The sequence below is a fragment of the Haliaeetus albicilla genome, chromosome 19 (assembly GCF_947461875.1).
Source record: "Haliaeetus albicilla chromosome 19, bHalAlb1.1, whole genome shotgun sequence".
Classification (NCBI taxonomy): domain Eukaryota; kingdom Metazoa; phylum Chordata; class Aves; order Accipitriformes; family Accipitridae; genus Haliaeetus; species Haliaeetus albicilla.
The window spans coordinates 28,896,359-28,917,701 of NC_091501.1; the positions used below are offsets into that span (position 1 = coordinate 28,896,359).

The 21,343-nt window shown below is 36.5% G+C and overlaps 1 protein-coding gene across 5 annotated transcripts in view; it reads left to right on the forward strand.

The window, feature by feature from the left end:
* PACSIN2 (protein kinase C and casein kinase substrate in neurons 2) overlaps positions 1 to 21,343 on the forward strand; it is a 63,041-nt gene that overhangs the window by 23,968 nt on the left and 17,730 nt on the right. For 4 of the 5 annotated variants that reach the window (XM_069806980.1, XM_069806982.1, XM_069806983.1 and 1 more), the window contains exon 2: positions 10,242 to 10,369. In XM_069806980.1, the coding sequence (XP_069663081.1) occupies positions 10,310 to 10,369 (60 nt within the window). In that variant the 5' untranslated portion in view covers positions 10,242 to 10,309. Of the gene's footprint in view, positions 1 to 10,241; positions 10,370 to 16,618; positions 16,638 to 21,343 lie in introns of those variants that run through there. The other variant, XM_069806984.1, reaches the window with a different exon arrangement.

The following is a 21,343-nucleotide window of genomic DNA, read 5'->3' on the forward strand; positions in this document are numbered from 1 at the left end:
CCAAAGGCATATTTATCTCAATTTTATTTATTTGGGGAGGATGCCAAAATATTACGGTTAATTTCATTTTAGGAGACTTTGATAGGACTTGTGAATTAGTGGGTGATGTCACAGGCGCTACAAAAGTGAACATTAGAAAATGGTGAACAATCCTAATTAAAAATTGAAGGGTTTTTTGCACTTTAACATTTTAATCACTCAAACCTAAATAATGGAAACCTCTGATTTAAAAAAACTCTTTGATCTTTCAAGTTATTTTCATTGCCAAACAGTCCTGAGTTCTTCAGGTGGTTTTCTGGCAAAATTTACTCAAAGCCAATTTTGATGTGCTTTTTTTCTGCAGTGAAGAAAATGTTAATGTGGATTTTTCCTTGATCAGAAACAGCCGAGGCTCTTAAAAGTTTTAAAGATTCTTTATTTAGTGGATGACCACTTAGATAGCATAATACCTAGGTCTTATGTCTCTAGGTACCTTACAGTCCTTTCCTGGATCTAAAATTCAAGAAGTATGTCTTTAGAATGGGAAATTTCTTCCATAATAAACAACAGTGTTGCAGGGTTTAAAGTCTAAACCACAAGTGTTTTGTGACCAGAAAGTCTACTGTGAAATTGTTCTCTCAAGATGCACAAAAAAGAAGCAACATAACAGAAACAGGAGGACATTTTACTTGTTTCAATGTTTTATGGTTAGGTTCTGTACCTAATGTCAGTAAAGGATATTATTCACATGTACTTTGTTATGTGTTTTCCCTTGTTCCCTGAAGAATCTGCAGGTAGCACTCAGTACTCAACAAGACAGCACACCTCCAAAGTTTGTTTCAAAAATTAAATACTGATTAAAGCCAGGATCTGTTAGTCTGTATGTAAAACAATTTAATACAATCTTCATCTTGCTCATTATGAAACAGTCTTCTGAGATGCTTTTTTAAAAGTTGTTTCTTAGCCTAATTACAGTACTTTAAATTAAAATTCCATTATTTTGCAATGTCTCCTTTTATACTTATAAGAACAGTCAACATAGAAATCAGTCTGAAAATTTGGAGAGAGAATTTGGGGATCAGTTGTCTCCCTTCAATGGTTACGGATTAATATACAATGAGTTTGTGCTAAGATACATATTCTACAACTTAGAGAAGTAAAGACATAATGCTTATGATGTAGGGCTTTTCATGTGATTTAGCAACTACTTTTTTTTTTCATGTATCAAGGTCACCTTGATTTCAGCTTCAGATGTTACTAAGTTGTCTTTTTCTTCTACAGAAGAATCCTGAAGGAAATGTTGCTAATAATGGTTTCAACGGGGAGAATTAATTTGCCAAGAAGTCCTTTTGATCCAGGAACAACATACAACTCTGTATAGTGTATCAAAACTACTCTAAATTGAAGATACTAATTTTTAAAGCATAGTGTACAAACAGATGAGGTGTTTATATCCTCCAGTGGGATGAAATGAAATAGCTGAGCCTTTGGCTCTAATTCCTGTAGTGAGTTCAGATTTCTCCTAATCTTAAGAATTTTTAAAAAATTGTAGTGGTAATGCAAGAGTTTAGAAGCCTATGTTGAATACTTTAGCCTAAAAAACAAGTGCTAAATAAGGGTTAAATCAGATCCTTTATCAAACAAATTATGTCTGTTTAATACATATTAATTGCACAGTTCCTTTTATGCCATATATGCATAAGGACTTTGTGTCCTTAGCTGGTATAGCTATGTCATTTAAAGCTTGTAGTTTGCAGTGTTAATAATTTCCTGTGGTCACTGGCCACTTATCTTAAAATCAGAAACCTCTGCAAAGCCTCTGAAGGCAATTAATAACTTTACTGTTTAAAACAAAAAAATGCACAATTAAAACAACACATCTACACAGAGTGGCTTGTCAGGCAAAGAATAAAAAAATATTTTTCCCCAAATTTAGTATTTTGCTATTTAAGGCATCTCCTGGTTAGTTGGAAAAATGCAGAGTGAGGTATGCTGGCAGCATGTAGGAGCTTGTAAGGTCTTGAATCTGCAAAAAACCAGCATGTCTAATAGCAAATTAAGGTGAAGAAGGGTAGGAGATGAGAGCTAGTTCTCTGACAACTACATTGCTCTGCCATTGCTGGTCATGCCTGCAGCAAAGACATGCAATTCCAAGTGAGAATTCCCGAGAGGCTTGAAGGGTTCGGTTATATTGTCTTTGAATATAAAACTGGACAGAAACAGTGGCTCATAACTTGGGCATATCTTTGCTAGAGTGTGAGAGTGAGATAATACTTGTACATATATGAAACATAACGTGCAGGCTAAGAGTCTGTTTGATAAAGTTTGGGTCATTGTCTTGCATTTCAGAGATGCGTTTCTGTGCTGTGTATGTTATTCAAAATGATTGAGCTTAATCAGTAATTTTAAGTTTCATTAATAAAATATTCAAACTGTGCTTAATAAAATGTAATGACTAAAATAGCTGTTCTTATTCCTTATAATTATGCATTGTGAAATTTGTATGTTGTAAAATTTCAGTCACACAGTGTTGATATGCCTGGAGAGTTTAATTTGAGATACTGTCTTCTCACTGTAGTTGTGTGGGTGTTTTTTATTACATGTGGTAAAAGGAAATTTTAACTGCTTTAGTGATCTTCTGATGTGTGATAGAACTATGGCTTGAATGTGTGTTCATTGCTTGCATATTTAGGCAGTGAATTAATGCTACTTTCAGTGGTTTTCTATTGCATGTTACATGTACAGCATTTAACAAACATGGGTATGGGTGAACATAATCCAGCAGCAAGGAAGCTGTTGGGGAACCAAGCAGCCTTGACTCAGGGAATTTAATTGGCATTTAGCACCAGCTTCTGATTTCTGACTGGAGTGTGGGGAGGGGGCATGACCCAGAAGCAATCACACACCTGTGGAAGCCTTTTCTCTCTGCTGTCCTCCCCACTCTCACCACTGTCCCTCTTACCCTGGTGGCTTGTATGCTGTCCCTCCCAGTTTCTACCAGCTTCTGGCTGCTTCTTGCTCCTTTTCCCAGCACCTTGTTACTCTTACAGTTATGAATGGCTAGTACAAACTAGTAGCTTCTTAATGTAAAATTACATTAAATAAAATTTGCTAACTGAAAAATGTCCAGGTGGCAAAATACTCAGGTATTCAAACTAGAAAATATAGCTCCCAGTCTCAGAGGAGCATGCATAATAGGAAATACGCTTACACAGTTTGTGATAGTGTGCATTTCCTAGATTCCTTCCTTTAGTGCTCAGGATATAGGGTTCACCAAATGGGTTGCTGTCAACTTCTTTCAAAAAATCATTTGGTGTGTGGCTCTGCTAACTTTAACAGACATGCTGAATTCCCCAGGAAGTAGTGATTCAGCTTCCTTTTATGGACTTCTCTCTGGTGTGTGTTGCTGTAATTGTTTTCTTGGCAGAGACTAAGGGGTTTTCTTAAATCTCTGTGAAAGAGAGTGCTGTTCTCCCTATTTTATAGACTGAAGAGTAAGAATTAGGCCAAAGTCATTGATTTGAGGCTCTACCTTTGAAAGTCTAAGGCCTGACTTCTATTAATAGAGCATGCACTCATATCTACTGATTGCAATTAGAAGAGTTCACAGCACTGAGTAGTAGTGACTAATTGTGGTTCGATGCATTTGTTCCCTGCATCCAGGGGCTAGAATTTCTTGGTGTCACTTGAATGTGTAAACCAAAGCAACCTTTTTTCCTATAGTTACTTGTCCTGTTAATTTATGGACTTTTCAGTGTCAATAGCTGTGATTCTAAACAGGTTTTGGTATGTGATTTCACAAGATTGCTAAAGAAGTTATGTCATTTTTTTTCTCTCCCTGTAAACAGTAAACAAATTGCAACCCTGAAGAAACTGGGAACTCTTATAGAGCAAGTTATTTAGAACAGAAAAGGAAGCAATGTCTAAATTGCTTTATTTAATCAGGAAACATGAGACACAGCATATTCATGGTCGCTACGCTTGGTAGCGAGCCACAATAGTGTGCACTTAAAGCATAGGATATGTTTGTTTCTGTACAATGAAGTCCCATTTCCTTCCTATTCTGTGTGGAACAAAACCTGAGACTTCAGTGAGTAATAAGGAAAAATACTATAGCTGAAAGTTATGAGCAGCTAATCCAAGTTGAATGGTGTCCTTATACATCTCTCTTTCATTCCCTAGTCATGAAACTTGGAATCCTGCTGAGTCAGATCCATAGTGACAAGTCCTGTCATTCTAAAAATAAGTTTAAAAGGTAATGTGACCAGGTGCTTTTCTCTTCTAGAGGCTAGTGGACTGTCTTTGAGCTTGCATCTGTAGAGACCTTAGAGACAACAGAAGGTTAATATTAATAGCTGAAGAGATCGTTTGGTTTTCTAAATATGGATTAATTTATTTTCTTCTGTCTCTCATCTTGAAGACAGCTAAACACTGAAATAGGTTGCACAGAGAAGTTGTGCCATCTCCATCCCTGGAGGTTTTCAAGATCTGACTGTATAAAGCCCTGAGCAACCTGGGCTGACCCTGCTTGATTCTGTCGTTCTGTGATTCTGAGATTTTTCTCTGTTGGGGACCAGTTTGTCACCTAGAGCCATAGTACTAGCAATTGCCTTGCTTTAAAGGAGCCTATCATACATGAGAGAATAATTGAAGAGATAAGTATGATGTCATGTTGGCACTGAGAACTTCTGTCAGTTCTTTCTGTTCTAGAAGCTGTGAAGTTCTAGAAGTAAGGCACGAGAAGTCACATCTGTTTGTCATCTGGATTGTACATATTGGGAAATGTTGATCAGGTCTGCAGGACAAGGCTGTGTGGTATTGCCTTCAGGTTTCAAGTATTTGAAATAGTGTTTTGTCTGCAGACATTCTTTGTGTTGGAATATCAGACTCAAAATCTATTCTTTCTCATCATAGGATTCAGTAGGTAGCACTGAGACCTTAAATAGATTTTTTTTCTTTTGAATACTATCTTTTTGAGTTATAGTGAAGTATCTAATCAAAAGAAACATCTTCCAAGGGGATTCAGAACATTAAAACCTATCTTTCAACAAACAACCCTACCTGTTTCACAGTAAGAGTTCATAAAACAAATTAATCTGTTATTGGTGGCTGGGGGGGCTAAACTGAAGGGTTTCTTTAAACGTTTCTTCCCCTCTTCCTGTTGGAAAGCACCTTAAGAGAAGCTTTGGGATTCACTGGATTATTTTAGCATCTTAAAAGTCTGCATTTGTTGCACAGATTTTTTGCAAGTTGTGTGTTGTGCTAATCTCTGCCACCTAACACAGGAAGAAAAAGGGAGTAAAAAAAAACAAACCCCAAGTATTTCAACATGAACGAAGCAAGGATTTTTGTAAATTGCTTTCAAGATAACAGCATCAAACCCAACTTCTTGAGAGCAGAGGCAGCATATTCTATTCAGATGTTCTTGTGCACAGTATCTGAAGGTCTGCTTGCTCATTATTAGTTAATATTTTCTAAAATCCTCATGTGCTAAGCCTTCAGGATATTTATAGCAATTCTCTTCACATTGTAGGGCACTAGCAGTAGAGAAGAAATTCAAGGTCTTTAGCATATAGTATTGCTAGAATGTTCCCTAAGAGGAAGCTTTAAAAAAAGTCTCCCTTATTGGCCAGTTTCCTTGTGTCTAAGATCAGTGTATACTAATTTACAGGAATTGCTTAAAAATCACTCTCAGGAAACTTGAGCCTTGCTTGTTTGCACCATTTCTGTAGCTATTAGAGTATGTACTATTCAGTATATAGTTACTTTTTTCAGTTGGAATTCATGGTTTATTTTTAGCCTGTGTAAGTTCTCTTACCTAATGTGTGCTGGGACTTTTTATGACAAAAGGCAACAAGGGCTCTGAACTGGTATGGCTTTCTCTGTGCTGCTTCATGTTTGGTGGTTTACATGACTGTGGTGACATGGGTAAAAACTTGTTTAAAGACCTTTGGACTTGATGATTAATAAAATATTGAGATTTTGTTTTTTAATGGAAATGCCAAAGTTCTTTGGCACAGGGGAAGAAAATATCCTTAGAAGTATGAAAGTTATGAGATTTAATTTGTGTTGGCCGAGAGCATGCTGAGGAAGAGGCACAGAGCATGATCCAGAGGTGGTTTCTATTCAGTGAAGATCTTTAATCTGCCTTCTGAGGTAAATGAGGCTTATACCTTTGCCTTCTCTAATTTTCTGCTTCCATAATTTTTGAATCGATTGGTCAGTTTCAGGCAGGTGTTAAAGATGAGCAGAGATAGAGATACACATTTCTTATCAGTTTCATGAAAATTGGCAGCAGGATGGGAGAAATCTAAACCTGATGTACCCACTCAAGAAAATCTTAGTGTGAGCTCAGTAATAATCTGTCCTGTTTGGCGAGCTGGTTTACCAATCAGTGTGAACATGGGTGGAAACTACTAGAGCACTGTGCTACTGCTTGCTCAGGGAGTAGCAGAGCGACAAGAAAAAGGCAGTGTAGGTACTCCTAAAGAGTTTGGCCTGGAGTCGTGGAATGAGAAGATAAAGGCCAGAGCGGATGAAGCCAAGCTGTTGCGGGAATATAGGAACTGGGCATGTGCACCATGCTTTCCTATGGAGTTACTGGTTCTGTTGCAATCTGGCTGACCAAAGAACCCCCAACTTTGTGAGATGTAGGCGATCATTTGTGGAGAATCTGTGCAGAACTCGTCTCTTTTGTTGTCTTGATCTAAATTACCCAGATTTTATACTGACAGCCTTAGTTGTTCATAGGTTTACTTTTTACAGTGAAATGGAAGACCCTGCAAATCAAAGTGCAATGAACTTTCATTGTGAAACCTCTGCAAATTCACTTGAAGGATGGGAGAACCAAACCCTAACAAAAAATGTACTAAAAGACTGGCTGCTGTAATAATTCTGTTTCATGAGGGTAGCATGACTCATACTGCTTAATGTTCCTATCTCAGTATTCACTTTATTTTTAAGTAGCGCTGTACAAATAGTGTTTTTCTGTGCCAGTTGTTGCTATGACTTCATAATATTTCCCTAAATACGCTTGCTCATACTTTCTCACAGCATAGGATTTGGCATATAAAAACCTTAAATCCATCAGAATTTCCGGAGTGCTGATCATTTTCATGCTTTTATGGAAAAAAAAAAAACGATAGCTCTGTGTATTATGTAGTTTTAGTTGAGGAGGAATAAAAGTTAAAAAGAAAAAAAGTCTCCACAACCTGTTCCCTCATTTAAGAAAATGTTCCTCTGCTTCAGCTTTTCCAATTTTTCCATGTAGCTTTTCAGATTAAATTTCCAGCACTGGCATAGTTTAGGCTATTTTGTTAAAGGTAAGTGGACGCTGTATTATTACTTCAGAACACTATCGCTGTCTGTTCTTTTTGTAACCAGAGGGGACAAAATACTTCTGGTGTGGGTTGGGGGGGGTGGGATGATGGATGACTTGTTGAAATTTTCTCTTAGGTTTATATTTTTGCGTAAGGGTTTCTTTTTCCAAGATGCTGAACTCTACAGTTGTCTGCCTGATCTCTTCCAAATGGCAGTAAACACTTTGGTTGAAAGATCTTTGTGTGCTATAGAAAAACAACTGTAACCCTTCCTGAGAACCTTTGGAATCTTGTTCCTTCCCTTGTTTTGCATGGCATGCCTGGGTCACACGCTTGCTTCAATCGCTTACTTGGTTTCAGAATAATGCAAGTGTTAGTGTTGCTTTAACGGGAAAAAGGCAAGAGGACGCAAACAGCTAAGAGAATCTAGCTAGGAATGTTTATCAATCTTAACAAGTTGTCGTTAAACTCTAGGTATCCTTTTGATCAGATAAAATAATACCAGAAATTATGGTTAAAGATCCCACTGCATAACCTTATATTTTTGTGAAAAATTTAAAACAAACTTCTTAGAAAAAGCTGTTTAATATCAAACTATTCTTTTGAGTATGTCCAACTAGTTGCAAGTTATTGCACTTTTGTTTCCTCCTCGTGCTGCTTATGGCTATCTAAGAAAGGCTATCAGAAAATATAAATGCTGACAAATGTGATCTTTGCTTATCTTGATGTATTGTAAGAATTGCAAGGGCCAAAATTTATCTGGAAAGAACACATTAAATGTACATGTGTGCTGCTAAGAAACCGACAATTGAACAGTGTTTTAATGCACTTTTCCCTCTTCAATAAAAGCACAGGTGGAAAAGCAGGGTTTTTGGTATTCCTAATAATATAATCAAGTTGAAGATTGTTACACTAACATGTAAAAATACTTTGTCTCAATGTATCATCTTCCTTTCTAATTGTTGCCATTTTGCAGAACCCTTCCTGTATTTTTGGCTCTCTTTTCAAAATAAAAATCTAACAACTGATGTTTCTGTTGTAGGTTTCAGTTCTGTATTCAGTGTTATGGTTATTTAAGCTTTCTGTGAATTGGATTATGGAGATGAGTTGGATGAAAAACTGTTCAGGAGAAGCAGCTTGCCTTCCCAGCCACAGCAGTTTTGTTCTGTTTGTGCTGTAACTGTCCAAACAACTGTTTTGTTTCAGTAGCTCATTTTTGTTACAAACAAGTGCTGTATGCCTACCCTTATGGCACGGTTATTTTCAGAATATCCAAGAAATGCGAAGTTAGTGTTGAATTTTCCTTGGCCTTGGAGGCTTTCAATTCTGTTTCTCTCAGCAGCATGTCATAACCACTAGGTTGCAAGGTAGGCCAGGTTTGTAGGCATTTTCTGCTCTTTCTTTTGAAGTGGCCCTGTTGCATTAAGGGAAGCAAGATTCATAGGGCAAAAGAGAGAGGGAGCTTTACCTTGTAGTCTGCTAATAAAGGTATTCATCCCAGAAGGGGTGGTAAAATCTGTTTACCCATATGTAGCCCTGGCTGTAGTTGTAGGGAAACTTGATAGGAGAAAAATGAACAGAACTTGATGAACTATCTATAGAGATCAGGCAGGGATTTGCATGTGTGTGTTGTGTGAGGGAGCTGTTTCCTTCCTCTCCTACCTCTCGGTCTCCACCCCGCAAAGCGCATTTGTGGATGTGAATTTTTGCCTGAATTCTTGCCTCAGTACTGTTTTTGATACTTACATTAAATGTTAGCTTACTGTAACCCTCAATTTTTTTTATACACAGTGCTTTATAAAGAGCAATCTCCTTCGATGAGGATAGATCATGTTTTTCTTCATGCAGCTGTGTCTATATAAGTGAGAATGCCTGAACTGTTAATGACTTGATTTTAATAAAGTTGATTTTTTTTCTGTTTGTTTGTTTTGCTAAAAGAAAAAAATGAAATAGTATGGTAACATGTCACAAATGAAATACAGTAAAACTAGGTGCAGGAGTTTCAACTTCTAGGGAAAGTAATTGTCAGCTTCAAGGAGACCTTCTGTCATGGAGCCTATAGCCTTTTACTTGGTACATGTGGAACAGTAGATATGTGCATCATACCATCATTTAGAATCTATTATCTGCTTTAAAATGCACAAGAGTAGTGGCAAAAAAGTAACAAAAGTAGTTCAGGTAGTTACTAGCCCAGTAAGAGATCTAGTCACAGCTGGCTGAGCGAGATAACTGGGGCTGTCTGAATATCATAAACTGTACAAAGACTTCGGGGAAGGAGGCTGGTGTCTCCTGCGTTTGACTTACGTAGCTGCAATGCCCTTCACGTTGTTTTTGCTTTACGTTGCTTCTGAGGAAGATCTGTTTTGCATTCATGGATGCCTTTAGCTTTCAAGCAGATGATTTGAATCTAAAATTCTTACAGAAATAAAACTTTTTCCTTCTGAAAAGATTTATTTATTTTTCTTTAAATCAGGAAGTGGTTTTGGCCTTAAATATTTCCAGTGGGTTTCATTATATAATATAGATTTCCAGTGAAAAAGGAGTAGGAAGCAACGCAGGTTATTGTATCAGTAGCAAAGGTCAGTTGATTGTCTTGTGGAATGCTTTGAAGCAGAATACTTACTGAGTAAGCATCATGCTGCTCCATCTTCTCTTTTGGTTGTAATAGGAAATTTTATGATAAAATAAATTCAAGAGTTCAGTGAAATTGATATAGGCAGATTTTCTGGATGACCTATGTCATAAAAGCCAAGAACTTTGTATGGTAGAATAGTGTTCTGTTGTGAAACCCACTTATTTACATGCCCTGCGTTGTTACCTCTTGTTTTTATTTGGCATCCCTAGATATCAAAGAATCGAAGGATGCTACCTAACTTCATTTCTCTTTTGATAACTGTTTTTCATTAATAATGATCATAAATAATTTTTTGTATCTCTTCACAGATTCTGAAGGTGTTTAAGCTCTGAATACTTACAAGCTCTGAATACTTACAAGCTCTTCGTACCTAGAAATGTCTGGCTCATACGATGATTCCGTTGGAGTAGAAGTTTCTAGTGATAGCTTCTGGGAGGTAATCCAAATGTTTTATCACAATATTTTAATTTTATTTCTTACTCTTACTATAGAAAATCTGATTTTTTTACATTATAAACTGTGGAGAGAGCTGCAATACAAGATGCCTTTGGTTATTGTGATCTGCAGAAATAGCCTTCAGTGTAGAAATGACCTTTCAGATTTTGGCCTAATTCTGTCAAGGGTTTTTAACTGGCAAAAAACTTGAGGATCATCCATTTGGGTAGGATATGAAATTCAGAATTAAACCTTTGTCAGTTTTTATTGCTGAAGAGGGGTGTGAGTGGATAGCTTTTAAGAATTACCAAGGGGGTCAAGTGATCAATGTTAAATCTAAAGTAACTGGTTAAAGGCTACTGTAAGTGTACATAAATTACAGATGCAAGGTAGTGTGTGAAAGTACTGTATGCCTCCTGTTTTTGTCTAGATACAAGTATAAACTTTTTTGAGAGAAGTTATCTTATGTTTATCTCAATGTAAGAGCATACATGCAGAAAGATAATACAAAGCATATTGTAGTATCAATAATTTGTGCTGCCCAAATCTGAAGAAGGCTTTCGGATGTTATGATAATTTGATTAAGATTTAAAGAAAGCAAACTTCATAAAGCAGAAAGCATTTTACAAAAAAAAAAAAAAAACACCTTCTTGCAAGAAAAAGGAAAGGTTTGACAGTGTCAGTATCGACATAATTGAAGGCAAGTATGCTGTCCAGATGAACTGTATTCAGTGGGGCAAATTTCTACTGTGTGCCTCGGAGCTCTTTTGAGTTTGAACTATAGCAAAGATGAAAATGGCTAGGGGGAAAATGTCGGAATATTTCTGTTACCAGAGTCTATGTAAGACAGCTTGGTTTTGGTGACCTAACACTGTGCTTCCTTTTAAATGAAAGCTGTTCTAGACCACTAACCTGTGGTGGTGGTGGTGACATACTGCATTTTGATGCAGATCTCCCATTATTTTTTGATAGATTATCTAAAAGACCTAATGCCAGTGAGGTTCTTTCTTGTTTAGTAGACAGCTATCGTTTTTTGAGGAGACATATTTACTATTATGTTAAATATGTCTATCCTATTTATAAAGAGGTGGTTTTAAAATTACTGGGTTCTAAGTCTTAACACCTTTTGTTGTACAGGTACTCTGTGGTATGACTGCAGAGAGGATGTGGGACCTCTACTCTTGGAGGTGTCTAAGACTCAACTGGACATGGTCCTGAGCAATCTCATCTATCAGACATGCTTTGAGCAGGGGATTGGACTAGATGATCTCCATAGGTTCCTTCCAACCTCAATTATTCTGTGTTTTTTATTTTATGCTGAGGCAACTTTCTGGGCAGGCTTCCTTGGTAGAAGTCTTTCAAAACAAAATAAGGAGGCAGTCAGGAAAAAAGAATCCTGGATCAAAAGGGATTTTTTTGGATGTGTGTTGGGCATCCTATACTTGGCAGGAAAACACGACTTCTGGCTGGTTATTCTGTACCAAGCTGCTGTCTTCCATCAAGTAATCGTGTCTGGAAGCATAAAAGATGAATGAATGAGAATGGGAATTCTGTAAACTAGTATGATTGTTTGGACAAATGTGAACTCAGGCATTTAGTATTAAAGGATGATAGATGATCAGAAATAGCAATTAGCCTAAGCTAGGACCTTTATGAAGCATAGCTTAAATGTATTTGATGCTTATTATAGGTGGGTTAAAAATGTTTGTGCCATTGCTGACTTATTTTATATCATTTTGTAAACAGTACTTCTTAATCTGTTTCTTTGGACTTTTCTATGTATTCCTTCCAAAAGATCAGAACTGCAGTCTGTTTCACAAGCAATGTCAGTAGGGTAATGTGTAATGCATGAGTATATCTTTATTTATCCTTGGATAAAAAAGTTTGACTTCAGTATTGCAATCAGTTTCTTTCCTTATAGGTTTAATTATTTTCTCTGTTCTTTCTCTCTTTTTTTTTTTTTTGATGTATAACCACAAAGGATGTTAAATTACAATGGTCAAAAGGAAAAATTACAGATTGAATAATTAGTTTATTTTTTTCTGAAACTTTGAGTACATTAGGCTGGAAAAGTAATATGTTCTGAGAGTTGACAAATGCTGACTAGAACAGGTATGCAAGTTGTTCAAAGGGGAAACTAGCATTGCTTAGATCATATTAACTAATAATATGCTAAAATCAGTTAAAAGTAATCTCCAAAATTGAAGATGCAATTATATTCTCAGGGAATGGGTTCAGTTCATTAAAAATTCTAGAGACCATCTTCACACTCATTCTTCAGGGAGTGAAACAAAGGTTTGGCTGCAGTAAAAAAAAATCAATCCCAATGGTAAGTCAATAGCTTTGTTACTGAAGTGACGTTAAGGATGTTAAAAGTATTAACAGTATTTCTGAAAGCAGAATTGGACTTTCCATGAAATTGATGACCACAGTAAAAAAAAAAAAAAAAAAAAAAATCCTGTATTTCCTTGTACTAAGCTTTTGATAGTTTAGCAATATAAAAGGAAATATTTCACTGAATTTTGGAGTTTTGAGTATTGAATTATGTAGGAAATGCTACTTGTTTTGCTGTTCATTTGCTTTGTGGTGTTTGATTCTTAGGACAGACAAGTTTGGAAGTTTTGTGGCTACCAATGCCAATTCTTTAAAAAAATGTTAATAGAGATGGTTGTGTTCTTACTATGGATTTAAAGGCTTTGTCATTATTTTAGCAAAGTGACTAAAGGCTTGAATTTTCAATATGTTGAATTAAGTGGTATTTCAGTGAAACAGGGGAGGCTGTGAAAGTCTTATAGTTGGTTAGTGCTTAAAATATCAACTCTGACATTTGTGTGGTGGTTAAAAAAAGAAAAGCAAAAAAACCCAAAGAATAGGTTAGCGAGTTCAAAAGATATAGCACATTATCAGAAAGTGCTGTATGTATAGCTGAAAGACTGTAGTAGGTATGCCTAAATGTTTATGTAACTGCATGGAGAGTTGAAAAATGTGTGGTATGACATCCCTGGCATTCTGTGGAGATGGAGCTTTTATGGATACACTAAGATACTTTGAACTAAACATGAAAAAGAGTACTCTGATATAAATGATAAATTATTTTACAGTAATGCTGAACTATTAACAGGAAGGATTGACATGGTAGTGAATTTTGACATTCATGCATGCTATGCTTGGTAAATTTACAAAGTCTGTGCAGTTTGAGAGAATTAACATGTTTTCAAAGCTGTCTTAAGAAAAACATGTATATAAACTTTTCTCTCAGTGGAAACTGCTGTTTCTTTGCATTCTTACACTTATAGGATCACTCCTTATTACTGGGTATTAAACTGTTCAGAAGACCAGTAGTCTTGGCAATACCCTATTATAGTGAGAAATGAGAATAATGTGGAACTTGCGTGTTCATTGACAGCCTTTATAGTTTCATGTAGCATCGTGTGGCAGGGAATGTGGGGTTTTGTCCCACACTGAACAAAATGCTTGGACTAAAGCACACAACATAAGGGAAAGTGGTAAAGTACTTAAAGCTGTGCTGTCTGCTGCAGTGTAGCCTTTATATAGGATATTTTGAGTGATTACTTTTGTCCAGGAGTAGTTTTCTTGTGACCTCTGCACTCTACTTCTGTGCATTTATGTGAGGAAACTGCATTTTGACATGCATGCCTGATACTAGCCTGGAATGTATTTTGGTTTGTATATACTTCTGATTATTTGAGTGAATAATTAAGGTATCCAGCAGTTTGCTTAGGTCAAGTAATGCCTTGGCAGAATGTACCATTTGACTTTAAACCTTACCTTTCTACAGAGAAGCCTGACAAAACAGTAAGACCGGAATTACCCTTCAGATCAAGAGTTAAGAGGGGCGAGGTTTGCCAGGCTTCTGTGTTGGTAGAACACAAACCTAAAGTAAAGGACGTCCTGTGCAAGTCTTAATAAATTTAACTTAAGAATAATTCTTCAGTGTTAAGTGACATGCAGAAACTAACAGCAAGCTTGTCAAACTTAATTACCAAACTCTTGTTTAAGTACTTCTGGCTTGGAGCCATCTTTCCAAACTAAATTTGGCTGAATTTTAGTCTAAAACTTGTACTTTTTCCATATTTTCTGAATCAGTTATTTTGTTTCTGAAGATTGCAACTTTGAATTTTAGTCTTAATCTTTCTCAAAATGGATAACTAAACTGCTTTGATTAATGTGTTTTGTCTGACTTAATTAGAAAAGATGTGGTGTCTCTGGAATGCCAGCCTCAGTACTTCATGTCTCAGGTAACAAGAAGTAAAGAACTCTTAATCGATGTGGAAGTTGTATCATCACTGCGGATTTTGTCATTTGCACTCTTTCATTAGAGGTTTTTAAGATATTTGACACAACAGATTTTTTTCTTTGTTTTTAAAGACAGCCTGCACTTTGTTAAAAGCTACCTTGCTGTTTTACTGCCACAGCTGAAAGCAGTGAAAGTATTTAAATTTGGCCATGGCACAGAAGACACAGTCTGGCAGGATGAGCTTTTGAGTTTGTTGCCTCACACTCCAAAATAACTCAAATTTATTTACCTTTGGAGTGTGCTGCAAAGCCCATCTTTTTCTTGAAAGACATTCAGGAAAGAGTGAGGTGGCTGGGTGTGGGACCTATCTGAAGAACTTACTGTGAAACCTGTTTTTTGCCCACTGCTTATCATTGAAACTAAACCACTTTTATTTCTTGACTGTTGATGTTCTGTTGAGCTAACAATAAGAACTACACTTAATAAAATGCTGATAAACCAACTTGAAAGTTTTTGCCATTGCTGTTGACAGAAATTTCATACAATGTTGTCTTTAGGGAATAAAACACTTGGTTCTTAATCAGTTTTCTGGCTCTAGAAGTGTTTGCTTTCTTTTGGAGTTGTTGCTGCCTTTGCTAGGGTTCCTTATTACAAAGGTAATTACTAGCAGTCTGATCACATATAAAAATGTGAATCTGTAGTATATGGTTGCATGGTACTAAACTTACTGCTCTAACTTTGTCTGGTTGCATAGGCTGAGACTGTCCATGGAGCAATTCAATGCAGGTTACTTCATCTATGAAGCTTTTTTTATTAGGTTGCTATTTCAACACTGTTCATGGAAACTTCCAGTTCTGGCATTGAGAGTCAAGCTCAATGCTTGAAATCCAATACGAATAGTAATTTGTTTCCTTTAAAGACTAGTATTTTTTTATTACTACATAGATATTGTTATCAGGTTCAGATTTGTGGTTGGGAAATTGTTGTCTTACTGAAAGGGAACTGGAGAAGTTGCTGTTTGGACTTGTGTTCTTGGTGTTGACTTACTGTAGATTTATCAGTCAAAAAATGTAGGTAGGATAAGGTTTCAGCATAGGTAGTATCTTGTATCAGAACAGCTGATATAACTGAAAAAAAATTAGGGGCTCAGAAATATGCATCTATTTTTAGCGTGCAATAGAAATAGCAGCTTTCACAATTAAATTGTGGAATTTCTCAGTATTTAGTGAATCCAAGCTACTACTAAAAGTTTTTTCTCTTCTAGCAGGATGATAAATCCTTTTCAGGAGGAAAAAATCTTTATTTTTTCCTCTGATATGTCCAGGTGTTTACTAAGTAGAAGTACTTTAGGAAGCAGAGAATTTTGTAGATGTTTTCATCTAAGCTTGCTTCAAGAGCAAGGAATTGCAAAATAGTAAGAAAAGACATTCTGAAAGATATTGCCACAATAACAGTGGAGGATTTCATCAAAGTTTCAGTTGCAGTAATGCCTTAATTTACTTAAGAAATGGAAGCTTCTCTTTCATTCTTCATCTTTCTAACAAGCCTTAGTGTACCTTGACGTATCTGGTTAAGCTTATGGCTCTCTCAGGGTGCAGAAATTTTTTAAGACCAAGGAATCTTGTTGATATGCTCTAAGAAGGAATTCCTTCATCTCTGTTATCTAGCTGACAAGGGTGGCATGCTTTGGGTAATCAAAGGTTATTGCTGATAACCTGGAGCAGGATGGCATTAACTTTTCCAAGGGAAAGTGGAAAATTTGGAACCCAGTGTGCAATTTGAAACCCTTTGTATTTCTTTCTCATCTGTCACGTAGACTCTCAGCATTTGCATGACTGCTGTATATACATCTCAGTGTCATAATCATTCATGCCACTTTCTTGCATCCAAAAATAGACTGGCAAAACTGGTTGGTTCCAACATTGTACTGCTATAGTAGAAGACAGGACATGGACAACCCTATTGCCTTTGTTCTACTGAAGAAGTTTTGAAATGCATGTGAAAGAATTTGGTATGTTAATAATAAATGGAAGGCCAATTTTTGTGATGTGTTTTGTTAATTAAGGTCTGGCCTTATGCTTGCTAATCACTGTTATGGTCACAATAAAAGAAAAATGCCTTGAGCAAGCTGAGACCAATGCTATTGTTCACTTAGATACCTGGGAAGGTAAGAAAGGAGATCAAAGTAGAAGTGTATGCGTATCTTGCAAGGTAAGACATCAAAAGGAAGAGCTACCCTGCCTATGGAAGCACTTATTTTTAATGAGCCGTGGGTACCTCACAGACTATGTGCCACTCATACCCTAGATGTGAGTCCTTACTCTGTTATTTTCTGCTGTCATCAGCAATATGGAGCCCTCTCCATTCATTGCAGAGGTGTTTAACTGCCCTGTGAAAATACCTACTTATCCAAACAAAAATAGTCATTCTGAACAGCTGCTAAACTAGCAACTGGCATTAGCACAGTGAACTTAGGCCTGTGGCTGATTCCCTTGGAGGGCAGGACCTGGTGTGCATTTGAGGTACTGAGCACGTGGTTTTCATTGCATTCTGAAGTATGTGTGAAGGTATCCATTAGCAAGATAATTCATTCAGAAAGGGGAAGTTGGTCCCCTATGTAGTATGAATGAATCAAATTTGGCCACCATATGCATTCCCATTCTCCCCCAAAAGAAACCCCAAAGCAAGGCCCAAACCCAACACTCTGGATAGCAGAGGCAGCCGATCTGGGACATGCTTCCCACAAACTGCATTATAAGCTGTCTGCTCAGATGGTCTTGGTCCTGCCCATTTGGTACTCTTGATACCTGTGTTTCTTGCCTACTGCTATCAGCCAACATCTACGTGAGGTTATCTGTTGAGAGGGTGTATGTTGAATGCAGGGAATTTAAGAGGGAGAAGCTCCCAAAACTCACTCTTGAATAATGAAAAGTTGTTCCTATGTTGAGGGATTTCAGTTACTTGTCAATGAATGCTTTTTGCTGATGAAGCAGACTGGACTGTTTAGCTTTTTCATTTTAAAAATATTTGGACTCTGCAATAGTAGATTCCTGTCGTATCTCCTATATGCATTTTTTTCTCCTTATAACATTGAGCAACATAATGTTCTCCATTTATATTGCCAGGTGTTTGTTTACTGGTGCATTTGGCTTTAGATTTTGTGGGTTTAAGAGCTTCCTCAGGATTTTTCTTGCAACCAGTGGTGAATTTATATGGGTAAACTTACAAAACTTACACAGAGCTAGTGCTCATAGGTACTTGGACTGTGTATGTGCTAATTATGCACCAAGATAATTATTTTTATTTACAAAACCCTCACAGTATATAGATGTTAATGCTGGTTGAAATGTGTGGAAACTTCCTGTTTGACGTAACTGGAAAGAAATTGTACTCATGGTTAAATGGAATGCTGGAAATAGTAAGTGTGTCCCCACATTGGCCATCGGTATGCATGGGTTTGACTACGAGCCTTCAAAGCTCATTATTGTGTTTCCTCCCTATGAATATTTGCCCATAAAGAAACCCCTTGTTGTATTCTATGGTGACTGACTTTCTTTCAGATGGTTCCAGTTCGTAAAGGCTGACTAGTTATGAACAAGCTAGGCAAGCTTGGAAAAAGAGTTGACATCAAATCTTACTTGAGGCATTTGAAACTCCTGAAATATTTGTGGTTATAACAATTATCATGATATACTAGAATTAACTGACTGGAGTTTAGCAATAGCTGAATGTTTGCCACCTTCTGGGCTGCTAACAAATTAAAATACCCTTATTTTTCATTCAGTGTACCAGAAAAACCTGCTAAGTGTGTTTAACTCTTTATAGGCTTTTATCCTGCTCTATGAATATGCTTAAAAAGTCTATTTGAGGTAAAGGAGCCTAGTTAATTTAAGACTCTCCCATTGTGTTTAGTGCTGTGAAATTGTAAAATAATGAGGTTGTAAGCTCTTAAATATTCCCACTAAAGATCATATTGGTGCTTGGCTGTGTTAGTACACTGGCAGTCACAAAGGAGAGATGATTGGACTGCTAACTATACAATACTAAATGCCTCATCACAGTGTGCTTGTGTGTTTTTTCTCTGGTTATTACAGATTCCCTAAATCTTAAATTTGACAAAGAATTTGAGGTGACATTGCTATGTTCATGCATGAGAGGAAATATCAAAATGAGAAGGAAAGTTTTATTGACTAAGCAAAATGGAGATCTGAAGGCATCTATAATGCCTGTAAGAGATAAATGGGGCAAAATGGGATCAGCTGAGCCTTATTAGTAGCAAAGCTCAGTATTTTTTGCAGTAGAAAAGGGGAAATTGGTGGATAACTCAACTTAGAAAAAGGGGGGGTGGGGGGGTGACACAAACCTGAATCACAATTTTCACAGAATTGCATCATGAAAGTGACGATTATAGTGGTATTTTGCAGAAATAAACTCTTGGAGTTACTTCCTTTCGAAGTGTTTCTGGCAACTAAGGGTAAACAGCAACTGAATTTGGTACTGTGTAATAAAATGTCTCTTTCAGATGGGTGAAGTGCTGATGCTAAAATTAAAGCAGGATAAAGTTTTTAAATATTCTTCTTGAAACTGTAAGAAAGTTTATAATCTTACTATTTACCTTTCTGAAACAAATTTTCAATTGTAGGGTAAGGGAACTAATAACTTCATGTCTTTGTTGTCTGCTGTCTGTTTAACAGGCAATAGCCCAATGCTCAGAATCATCAGAAAGTTATTCTAACTAGTAAAATCATATGTTCATGTACTGAACATTGCTAATCGAGAAATCTGAAAATTGCAAGGCGTTATGTAAATGTGGCTCTGACTGAAACAAAGAAACACAGGATTTTTTTTTTTTTTTTTTCCCCTGGTTAGTTCCTACAAATAAAGGAATCTGTCATTTTTGTTTTAGCTCAAATACTTCTTGTGAAGGGGAAGGGGGAAGCGTTGCAGAATGTTTGTAGTCTACCTCGGGAATTGGAGAAAATAGTATTGAATAAAACAATGTATTAAGTCATGTTTTTCTTCTCCAGAATTCAGTGTGTCTTTAGTGTGTTTATAGTTTTTTTTATTTAATTGTTTTAACTTATCTACAGTTAACCTAGTAGTTCCTTGGCTGCATAAAGACTAGAGTTCTTTTCCCTTTACTTGGCTCTGTGGTCTAAATACCCTGTGCTCTTGTACCTCTGAGTCTGCCTCCTACAATGGCAGGCTGCACATTCCATTTCTCAAAAAATTTTGTCATTGCAGTGTCCATAACTTAAAATGAATTTTTTTTTTTAATAAACCACTGGGTTTTTGAAAATGTTAAATGCTACATATATAACTTAAGTTCTGTGTCATGAAACACAGGAAAATGCTGTATTTCCAAAATTCTAGCATTCCTCATAGGGCATGAAATTTGAATGTGATGTCTAACATACTGTAAACTACTGCTTCATAAATCAAGTGAATTTTTTTTCTCTCAAAAATATTAGTATAAAAAGCTCTCTTTGGAATACTAGGTTGTTATTTTCTAGTATTGTAGGCCTGATTCTTCTTTATACTGGTTCTAAACTGTGATGCTAGTTCCTTCAGTCCTCCTGTGGAGAAGGAGGTAGCTTGGGTCAATTATCTGTGGTCTGCATGCAGTTCTTTTAAGGTGGCCTTATGTCATAATAGTGAGTGGACCATAATAGGTAAACTAATTCAGTTCTCTGAATACCTGCCTGAGATTTGGCAACTGCTAGATATTACCATGAGGTTAGAATTTGCTCAGACAACACAAAATGAAAGCATTAAAAATACCATGAGGCAGCCAGCTCCAATTCAATATTAGCATTTAAAATGCTAATTTAATAGTGAAAATTTATGAAAGGAAGTGTTCGTGCTAGAGACATAAATCCCTGGGCATATAACTGGAGACACAAATTGATGCTAATGTAAGGCTTCAGTAGTTGTGCCAAGCTCGCATAACCTGTTTTAAGTCTGCTTGGCTGTGAACCTACAGCTGGAGTAATTTTGAGCAGATGAATGATTTGCCCTTCCAATACAAAGGCTTTAGAAAGTATTCTTTGAGATACTTAATTTTCTTAATGCTTTGATTACATAGGTATATTATATTTGTTAGTGTACAGTGTTAGTTTGAAACTGCCTACTTCTCAATTTCTATTTCTCCTGAAAATGAGAGGTTATTTTTCATACTTTCTTGTTAATAGATGAAATCTGTTTTGACATGGATGCATTGACTATCTTGATTTTTGATGTTAGCTTCTTTGTGATGCTGGTAGCTTCTTATCTTCAATTATATTGTGACTTAAGTTTAAAGGTGGTGGTGGGGTGCATGTACTTTTTTTTTTTTTTTACACGATTTAGACAAATCAGTGACTGCTAACTAATGCTTTTCACAGATGCTACCTAAATTTCTTTGATCTGTTGAAACAGATCTAGTCCAAAACCATGCCCAAATGAATGCTTTGAGGCCACTAAAGGAATTGGTTTTGTCCTTGTCACTGATGATTTTGATCTGCCCCCCCCCCCCCCGCTTTGATGAGGTGTCCTAACATATATCTATATTTATCAGCATAGTCACCTATTTTTCCATTTTTCCAGCACTTAATAGAGGTTTTTCCCTTTTTAAGAGTATTTCCCTATATACTTTGAGGAGTTTTTCCTCAAGCAGATGGCTTGCATGTACATCTGCTGACAAAATTCCGAATAAATGCAAACCTAAAAGTTGGATGG